The sequence below is a fragment of the Babylonia areolata genome, chromosome 6, assembly GCF_041734735.1.
Source record: "Babylonia areolata isolate BAREFJ2019XMU chromosome 6, ASM4173473v1, whole genome shotgun sequence".
Classification (NCBI taxonomy): domain Eukaryota; kingdom Metazoa; phylum Mollusca; class Gastropoda; order Neogastropoda; family Buccinidae; genus Babylonia; species Babylonia areolata.
This window is the reverse complement of record NC_134881.1, coordinates 36,658,410-36,668,409: the sequence shown is the minus strand read 5'-3', so window position 1 is coordinate 36,668,409 and position 10,000 is coordinate 36,658,410. Positions and strand designations below refer to the sequence as shown.

The following is a 10,000-nucleotide window of genomic DNA, read 5'->3' as shown; positions in this document are numbered from 1 at the left end:
TGAATAATAACAATTTCTTCTTTTTTTTTTCCCCCTCCTTGGTTGGTAGACCATGGCGACACGTGATGACCATGTGATCACGGTGAGCTACCCTGATGGCACCACGGTGGTGGAGCACGGTGACGGAACTCGCATCACAGTCTACTACAGGGACACACAGGTCCCTATCGGGGAGGGCAGCACTGCCAATGGTGAGACACAGTGGAGTGATGGCCCAGCGCTAACGCGGCCGCCTTGGAGGCGAGAGAATCTGAGTGCACTGGTTCGAATCACGGCACAGTTGCCGGTAATTTCTCCCCCTCCACCTTGAGTGGTGGTCTGGACGCTAGTCATTCGGATGAGACGATAAACCGAGGTCCCGTGTGCAGCTTGCACTTAGTGCACATAAAAGTAAAGAACCCACGGCAACAAAAGGGTTGTCCCTGGCAAAATTCTGTAGAAAAATCCACTTCGATAGGAAAACAAATTAAAAGAAAAATCTGTGTGTAGCGACACACTCTCCCAGGGAAGAGCAGTCTGAATTTCAAACAAAGAAATCTGTTGTGACATAAAAGAGTAATACAAAGAAAGAGAGAGAGTAAGCATAGCCAATAATGAGACAGAGAGAGAGAGAGAGGGAGAGAGAAAGCATGGCCAATAAAGAGACAGAGAGAGAAGGAGAGAGAAAGCATGGCCAACAATGAGACAGAGAGAGAGGGAGAGAGAAAGCATGGCCAATAATGAGACAGAGAGAGAAGGGAGAGAGAAAGCATGGCCAATAATGAGACAGAGAAGCATGGCCAATATGAGACAGAGAGAGAGGGAGAGAGAAAGCATGGCCAATAATGAGACAGAGAGAGAGAGAGGGAGAGAGAAAGCATGGCCAATAATGAGACAGAGAGAGAGAAAGGGAGAGAGAAAGCATAGCCAATAATGAGACAGAGAGAGAGAGAGAGGGAGAAAGAAAGCATGGCCAATGTTTAGACACAGACAGACAGACAGAGATAGGCACAGACAGACAGACAGAGAGAGAGAGAGAGAGCATGGCCAATGTTGAGACACAGAGATAGACACAGAGAGAAAGAGAGGGGGAGAGAGAAGAGAAACAGAGATACAGACAGAGAAAGAGTGAGAAAGAGAGTCAGGCAGAGAAAGGGAGAAAGACAGAGAAAGAGGGACAGAGACAGAGACACACAGAGAGAGACCAAGGTATATATATATATATATAGATAGATAGATAGATAGATAGAAAGAGAGTGATAGAGAGACAGAAATAGGTAGATACAGAGAGGGAGGGAGACAGAGAGAGGGACAGTCAGACAGAGACAGAGACAGAAAGAGAGAAATGCACACACACACACACACACACACACACACACACACACACACACACACACACACAGACACACAGAGACTGAGAATGAACTGATTTTTATTTTCTGAGGACGATCAAGTAAGCAAACTTAAGAGAAGGTATGACAGGTTTGATGTGATCTTATCAGGAAAAAAGAAACAAAAAACCCCAGTCCTTTCTTTTTCTTTTTTCGTCCTTCTGCATTAATTTTGTGGGCTGAAGCTGCCTTATTCACTTGTACACATGTACCAATGAACTGTCATATGTATGACTGTTTTTTTTACCCGGCCATATAGATAGCTATTGTTTGTTGTTGTTACTAATTCTGTGTGTTTGTGTGTGTGTGTGTAGGGAGGAGGAGGGTCATGGGGGGCGGGGGGGGGGGGGGGGGGTGTTGTGCTGTGAACACATAACCTAGGTGTGGACATTTATACGCTCTGTATATTAAATGAAATTGATCGATTGATTGATTGATGTGTTCCCTGTGGTAGGGGAGCTTATACGTTCTGCGTATAAATGAAATTGATCGACTAATTGATTGATCTGTTCCCTTTGGTAGGGGAGCTTATTCGCTGTGTGTATAAATGAAATTGATCGACTAATTTATTGATGCGTTCCCTGTGGAAGGGGAGCTTACTTGCTGCGTGTATAAATGAAATTGATCGATTGATGTGTTCCCTGTGGTAGGGGAGCTTATTCGCTGTGTGTATAAATGAAATTGATCGACTAATTGATCGATGTGTTCCCTGTGGTAGGGGAGCCAGTGGATGTGATCACGGAGACCCTGAAGTTTGTGAAGATCGAGTGTCCAGCGTACGCCACGGTGGAGTTCAACTGTGCCACGTCCGAGAACCTGACGGTGTTTGGCTCTGGCACCAGCATCAACGTGTTCCCTGACGGCTATTACATCCTGCACCATGCACGGGGTGGCCGTATCGAAGTGGACACTGAGGGCACCATGGTGTGTGTGTGTGTGTGTGTGTGTGTGTGTTCGCTCGTGCGTGCATGTGTGTGTGCGTGTGTGTTGTTGTTGTTGGTTTGTTGTTGTTTGTTGTGTGTGTGTGTGTGTTCTTTGTTGTTGTTATTGTGTGTGTTGTTGTTGTTGTTGTTGTGTGTGTTGTTGTTGTATGTGTTGTTGTTGTGTGTGTTGTTGTTGTGTGTGTTGTTGTTGTGTGTGTTGTTGTTGTTATGTGTGTTGTTGTTGTTGCTGTGTGTGTATATGTCTGTTTGTGTGTGTGTCTGTGTCTCTGTGTGTGTGTCTATTGTTTTTTTGTTTTTTTTGTGAGTGTGTGTGTGTGTGCGCGCACAGGAATGCATGCCTCTGTGCGTTCATGCTTGCATGCTTATTCACTGGGAGAAGGGTTTGTGCAGAGAGTAACAAAGCAAAAGAGTGAGAGTGACACAACTGTCATGACACAACTGCAGGACTGTCAGTGTAAACAGTAAGAGACAGGTGTGTGTGTGTGTGTGTGTGTGTGTTTGCTTCATACATCATGTAATTCTATCTTTAGAACATGTATAGAGAAAAAAAACCCACCTTTTTTTCATGGCCAATTTTCTCCCCCCAAGGTGTACTACCCACGCCCCAACAAGAACATGGAGCAGCTGCTGCGAGAGAGAGACCTGCAGTACCTGCTGCGCCACAACGCAGACATCATCTGCGAGACTGTGGACCCCGACGGCAACATCTTCAACGTCAGGAGCTCCGGAGACTTCTGCGTGATGCCGGCCAATGGTGGCGATGAACTGTCGGACAACAGCGACGACCCGCTGAACACAGGAGAGAAGAAGCTGGTTCGCTACGGGCAGCACGCCCCCCGCTTCTTCATCATCCATGCTGACGGCAGCGGCACCGAGCTTCTGCGCTACCAGGTGGGGGGTCGGGAGGGGGACCGGGTGTGTGTGTGTGTGTGTGTGCGTGTGTGTGTGTGTGTGTGGGGGGGGGTTGAGAGAGAGGAACTGAAGAGGGGGTGGTGTGGTGTCAACATTTTTGTGACGATTCTTCTTTGCAGTGTGTGTTGTTGTCTTGGCGTACAAATTGTTAGATATATTTATACCCCCGAAAGCGGAGTATGACTACCTACATGGCAGGGTAAAAACGGTCATACACATAAAAGCCCATTCGTGTACATACGAGTGAACATGGGAGTTGCAGCCCATGAACAAAGAAGAAGAAGAAGAAGAAATATTTATAAAAAAAATAATTCTTATTCATAAAAATCTTTGTTCCAGACTTTAAGTTTTGTTTTTCTTCCAAAATTTAGGACAAACATCAGTGGAATATAACTCCTCATTTTAAACTTTCCCTTTTTTCTCCCCAAAACTTTTAAGACAACCCCCCCCCCCCCCCCCCCCCCCCCAAAAATTTTTTAAACAAATTTTCATTTCAGACAGTTTTAATTTTGTTTTTCTGTCATCTCCCCTCCCCCAAAACACCTGTTCCACAGGACATAGCGGAGTACCTGACATCGGCGGAGCGCAACCCGGCCACGGCGGTGCTGAAGGAGCCCCTGCCGGAGTACCCCGGGGTGGTGGGCCTCACCATCCTCAAGCCCTACATCGGCGGCCTGTCAGAGCGCTGGCTCAAGGCCTATGACCAGGCCTCCATCGTGCCCAACGGGATCCGATCCCGCGACCTGTCCAGCCTGCCGTCCAAGGAGGCGAAGCGGCCGGGGCCCAAGTTTGGCACCAACGTGGGTCAGGGGCTGAGCGTGGGCGGGGCCATCAAGACACAGGCCCGCATCCCCATCCTCAAGTGCCCCTCCGCCCTGGAGCTGCGCCAGTTTGTGCAGTACAAACCTGTGTCTGAGGATCTGCGGCAAAGGTGTGTGTGTGTGTGTGTGTGTGTGTTGGGGCAGGGGTGGAGGAGGTGGGGAATGGGGGGAGAGGGGCATTTTGTGGTGTTTGTGTGTGTAGGAGGGAAGGAGGGTAGTGGCATGTGGGACGTTGTGTATTGGGGGTTTGTGGGGGGCAGAAGGAGGGTAGGGGCATGTGGGGTGTTTGTGTGTTTATGTTTGTGCATTTGAGATGGGGTGGGGAGGCAAGGAGGTGAGGGTGGGGTGTGGGGAAGTTGTGGGAGGGGTGTGTGTGTGTGTGTGTTGTTGTTGGTGAGGTGTGTGTGTTTGAGTGTGTGTGTGTGTGTACAGGTGGGGGGTTGGGTTGGGGGTGGGGTGTATAATGTTTGTGTATATTTATGCCTGTAGTGTGTGTATCCACATGTGTTCTTTGTGCTTTGTGTGTGTCTGTCCATTTCTTGCTGTTCGTTTCATCTTCTTTCTTGCATTAAAAATTTTTTTTTTTCATTCAGTTCATGTTTAAAAATTTCCTTTTCCTGTTTTTTCTGTTCTACTCTCCTTATTTTTTTTTCTTTTTCCCCCTGTTTTACTCTTTTCAGTTTATGAAAAAAAGGGGAAATTTGACAATTTGCTTCAGATAAGCACACATTGTGACAAAAAAACCCCCAAAACCAAAAAAACCCCATCCCCAACCCCAAAACAAACAAAGAAATCCATCAACCAGTAGAGTGCCTATAAGACGCCAGCTGACGTCCTACAAAAAGTATTGCCATAGTGCCTATAAGACGTCCACTGACGTCCTGCATATGTTCCGATTTTTCCTTCATTGGAGTTTGGTTCAGTTCACGTAGACAGACTTTGAATACTTAGTTTGATGTGTCTGGGTTATAGAAATACTATTTAAATGAACTTACACCAGGTAGAAGACCTCTTTCTTCTCGATAATGATTTGCCAACAGACCACACGATATGCGTGTGGAAAAGGGGGTTGCATCATGTGCAAACAAATGCGTTGAAAACTGTGTCCAGTAAAGCAAATTGTCTCAGTCAGCAGATTTACACAATTCTGAAAGCTCTGCTTGTGATTATGGACAGCTTTCGCGATGGAGAAGGATCTCTCTTGTCTGATAATTGGTTTGAAAACGAGGGTGATTGACAACAACAGCTATGAAACTGACTGCCCATTTTATGGTAATTTAGTCTGTCCATCCAATCAGACAGCGTTTTTGAACAACTGACTATGACTGACAGAATACACACAGCCAGTGTTGGAAGAAGGGGAAGGAGAGGGAGAGGAGTGATGTAAGACGATAGGTTGAATGCCAGCCAGAGGTCATCAAGGGGGCGTGGCTTTTGGGGAGAGTGAACTCACATTTCAAAGCAGACAGAAGGCAATCGACAACCACCAATGCCCCATGATTTTCACGAAACGCAGGGTGGAACCTGCACTGGCCGTGAAACATGCATTTTGTTTTTCATGCTTTATTTTCGCTGAATCAGAGGGATGACTTGTTTGAAGAGGAGGCTAGCCAGATGTACAGCAGACACTTTAATCGGCCCATGTGCAACTTCAAAGGAGTGAATGTCATCAAAGAACTTCACCCTCTCACTTGCAAAGACTCTTTGCTGTCAAAAAGATTGCCAGCTCAGTTTCTGGGACTGTGATTGACCTTTTACGTTAACTTTACTCACTTTGTCATTATTGGGACAATGATTTACTTACATGTCTGTAAGAGCTGTGATTTGTTTTCATAAACTTTTTGCCTGTTTTAATTTCTTCTACAGGTATAATCTGACAATAGGCATGATATTTCTAGCTGTATTTTGTTTCTTTTCTTTATGGATGTCATTATGTAGAGGTGGAAATAGACTTTTTTGTTGCACAAAAATTATTGTCTTGACTTTATATGCCTGAACAGTTACCTACAATCAACCTAATTGGGAATAAAAGCCCAGAAGCAGAATCTACACTCATTTTCCTTCACAAAAACATTTACTTTCTTTCTGTATCACCCATAGCTTTTGTGCTAGATTTTTTTGTGTGATTTATTACCCCCGAATCCTCAAAATTCCCTGGCAAGGGGAGAGCCCTTTTTACAAAATTCTCTGGCACTGAACTGGTTAATGTACAAACAAACAAACTGACAGACTGAGGTTCCCTAACAAACAGAATTCCAGCATCCCACAAAAAGCCCAAACAACCCACAAACAAACAGGAACAAATGATACACACACAAAGAAAGAAAGAATCTTCAAGAAAAAATGGCTCCCATACTTACCTTTGACTGGTAACAACATAAACAGAAGTTTGTTTTGTTATTGTTGTTGTTGTTGTATTTGGGTTTTTTTTCCTCAGTAGAAGCGACACAAATTTTGAAATATGTATCTTGAGACTGCAAAACATCTTGTGTGAAATATTGGTGTAAATTTTAACTGGTTAATGTTCATATACAAGAATAGAAAATCATTATTTGACATTCGCAAAGCTAGAACTTAGAGCAGTGTTAGTAAATAAAAAAATATATGCTGAAACATATGCAAGTGATACATTTGGGTGGTATGGATGACTTTCTCTATTTGATGACTTTTCCAAATGATTTATCCACAGTAGTTTTCCTCAAAATGCTATGTTTATGTGTCATTATATATTTTTCATTTTTGTTTTGCCTTTTTTTGTGTGTGTTTTGTCCATTTTGTCCCACTTTTCTTTCCCATGTACATGTTTACATTGAATTTCTGTGTTATCAAAATGCAAATGAAAAAAATGTTACAAAAAAAGAAGAAGAAAAAGAAAAGAAAGAATTAACTCATTCAGCCCTGAGTTCAAGTAATGCCCTGGGATCAGAATTCATTTCATCAAAACGGTGTACACGTTTCTAAACTTGCACAAATTGCAAACGAAAGAAACTTGCTACTACAGTCCTTCCAGCTGTGCCCCCACATGTAAATTTTCAGAGAGAGAGAAAAAAAGGGATCAATTTGAGTATATTTTCTTCATTTTTCCACAGCAACATGGCTGGGGGGAACCTGACTGGAATTGACTGAAGGCTGTCTCCAGGGATGAATGGGTTAACAGGGAAGTGACGAATTGACTGCAGGCTGTCTCCAGGGATGAATGGATTAACAAGGAAGTGACTGGAATTGACTGCAGGCTGTCTCCAGGGATGAGTGGGTTAACAAGGAAGTGACTGGAATTGACTGAAGGCTGTCTCCAGGTTTGAATGGGTTAACAAGGAAGTGACTGAACGAACCTGCAGAGGCTGTAAACTCCCCAGGGATGAATGGGTTAACAAGGAAGTGAACTAAACGTGACTGCAGGCTGTCTCCAGGGATGAATGGGTTAACAAGGAAGTGAACTAAACGTGACTGCAGGCTGTCTCCAGGTTTGAATGGGTTAACAAGGAAGTGACTGAACGTGACTGCAGGCTGTCTCCAGGTTTGAATGGGTTAACAAGGAAGTGAACTAAACGTGACTGCAGGCTGTCTCCAGGGATGAATGGATTAACAAGGAAGTGAACTAAACGTGACTGCAGGCTGTCTCCAGGGATGAATGGGTTAACAAGGAAGTGAACTAAACATGACTGCAGGCTGTCTCCAGGTTTGAATGGGTTAACAAGGAAGTGAACTAAACGTGACTGCAGGCTGTCTCCAGGTTTGAATGGGTTAACAAGGAAGTGAACTAAACGTGACTGCAGGCTGCAGCAGGGCCTGAGGGGGTACGCAGAGTACGTGATGGAACGCGCACGACTGGAGGACCTGATGATGGTCGACGACCCCCGCTCCGAGGACGAGAAAATCCTGGCCTCCGACCTCCTGAGCACCGCCATGTCGCAGAGACCCGAACCCGTGGACCCTGGTGGGGTGGCTTGTTTATTTGCTTTTGATTTCGTTTTGTTTGTATGTTTTGATGTATTTACTTCTTCATGTGTTCATTTTGCTTCATTTTATGTTAAGGTTTTACACAAGCCCAGGGCAGGTTTTCAAGGCCTGAATGTAGTTTTCGCACAGTCACCATGACAGTGAATGTGGTTATCACTTTAGGGAAGGAAGGATGTCACACAGTCACCATGACAGTGAATGTAGTTTTTGCACAGTCACCATGACAGTGAATGTAGTTTTCGCACAGTCACCATGACAGTGAATGTAGTTATCACTTCAGGGAAGGAAGGATGTCACACAGTCACCATGACAGTGAATGTAGTTTTTGCACAGTCACCATGACAGTGAATGTAGTTTTCGCACAGTCACCATGACAGTGAATGTAGTTATCACTTCAGGGAAGGAAGGATGTCACACAGTCACCATGACAGTGAATGTAGTTTTTGCACAGTCACCATGACAGTGAATGTAGTTTTTGCACAGTCACCATGACAGTGAATGTAGTTTTCACACAGTCACCATGACAGTGAATGTAGTTATCACTTTAGGGAAGGAAGGATGTCACACAGTCACCATGACAGTGAATGTAGTTTTCGCACAGTCACCATGACAGTTAATGTAGTTTTTGCACAGTCACCATGACAGTGAATGTGGCTATCACTTTAGGGAAGGAAGGATGTCACACAGTCACCATGACAGTGAATGTAGTTTTTGCACAGTCACCATGACAGAGAATGTAGTTTTTGCACAGTCACCATGACAGTGAATGTAGTTTTCGCACAGTCACCATGACAGTGAATGTAGTTTTCGCACAGTCACCATGACAGTGAATGTGGCTATCACTTTAGGGAAGGAAGGATGTCACACAGTCACCATGACAGTGAATGTAGTTTTCGCACAGTCACCATGACAGTTAATGTAGTTTTTGCACAGTCACCATGACAGTGAATGTGGCTATCACTTTAGGGAAGGAAGGATGTCACACAGTCACCATGACAGTGAATGTAGTTTTTGCACAGTCACCATGACAGAGAATGTAGTTTTTGCACAGTCACCATGACAGTGAATGTAGTTTTCGCACAGTCACCATGACAGTGAATGTAGTTTTCGCACAGTCACCATGACAGTGAATGTGGCTATCACTTTAGGGAAGGAAGGATGTCACACAGTCACCATGACAGTGAATGTAGTTTTTGCACAGTCACCATGGCAGAGAATGTAGTTTTTGCACAGTCACCATGACAGCGATTGTAGTTTTTGCATACTCACCATGAAAGTGAATGTAGTTTTCGCACAGTCACCATGACAGCGAATGTAGTTTTTGCACAGGCACCATGACAGTGAATGTAGTTTTCGCACAGTCACCATGACAGCGAATGTAGTTTTCACACAGTCACCATGACAGCGAATCTAGTTATCACTTTGGGGAAGGAAGGATGTCACACATTCTCCATGATTTGATTTTATAAAATCACCATGTTTTATTTGATTAGTTTTGATATATTTTTATGGTGTACCTGATCACATTATGTGTGTGTTTATAACAAGGCTCTGATTGCACAAATCAATATCTATTAATTAAGAAAGTATTTTTGATTTGATTTGATTTGATATACACATAAAAGCCAACATACAAGTGAACGTGGGAGTTGCAAGCCCACAAATGAAGAAGAAGAAGAAGAAGAAGAAGATTTGTTATCATCATTATCCATCGTTTCAGACCACATCAAAGATACATACGAAACGGCCATCGCCCCACCCCCTCCCAGCCCCCCGGCCACCCCCCAGCCGAAGCGCACTCAGGCCGACTGGGAGCGGGACCAGCGAGAACTGGCGGAGGAGGCTGAAGGTCTGGAGATGCTGCGAGGGAAAAAGGTCCCCACCTACTTTGAGAGTGAGATGGGCAAGGCCTTTTTGTTGACACAGGTGAGAGACAGTGACAGTGACTGTGTGTGTGACGTGTGTTGTGTGTGTGGGAGAGGGGGGATGAGGT

At 44.6% G+C, this 10,000-nt stretch overlaps 1 protein-coding gene across 6 annotated transcripts in view; it reads left to right on the top strand.

The window, feature by feature from the left end:
• LOC143282978 (sperm-associated antigen 17-like) overlaps positions 1 to 10,000 on the top strand; it is an 83,075-nt gene that overhangs the window by 53,780 nt on the left and 19,295 nt on the right. For all 6 annotated transcript variants that reach the window (XM_076588915.1, XM_076588913.1, XM_076588912.1 and 3 more), the window contains 6 exons: positions 50 to 191; positions 2,089 to 2,294; positions 2,903 to 3,205; positions 3,781 to 4,157; positions 7,824 to 7,984; positions 9,728 to 9,933. In XM_076588915.1, the coding sequence (XP_076445030.1) occupies positions 50 to 191; positions 2,089 to 2,294; positions 2,903 to 3,205; positions 3,781 to 4,157; positions 7,824 to 7,984; positions 9,728 to 9,933 (1,395 nt within the window). The remainder of the gene's footprint in view (positions 1 to 49; positions 192 to 2,088; positions 2,295 to 2,902; positions 3,206 to 3,780; positions 4,158 to 7,823; positions 7,985 to 9,727; positions 9,934 to 10,000) is intronic.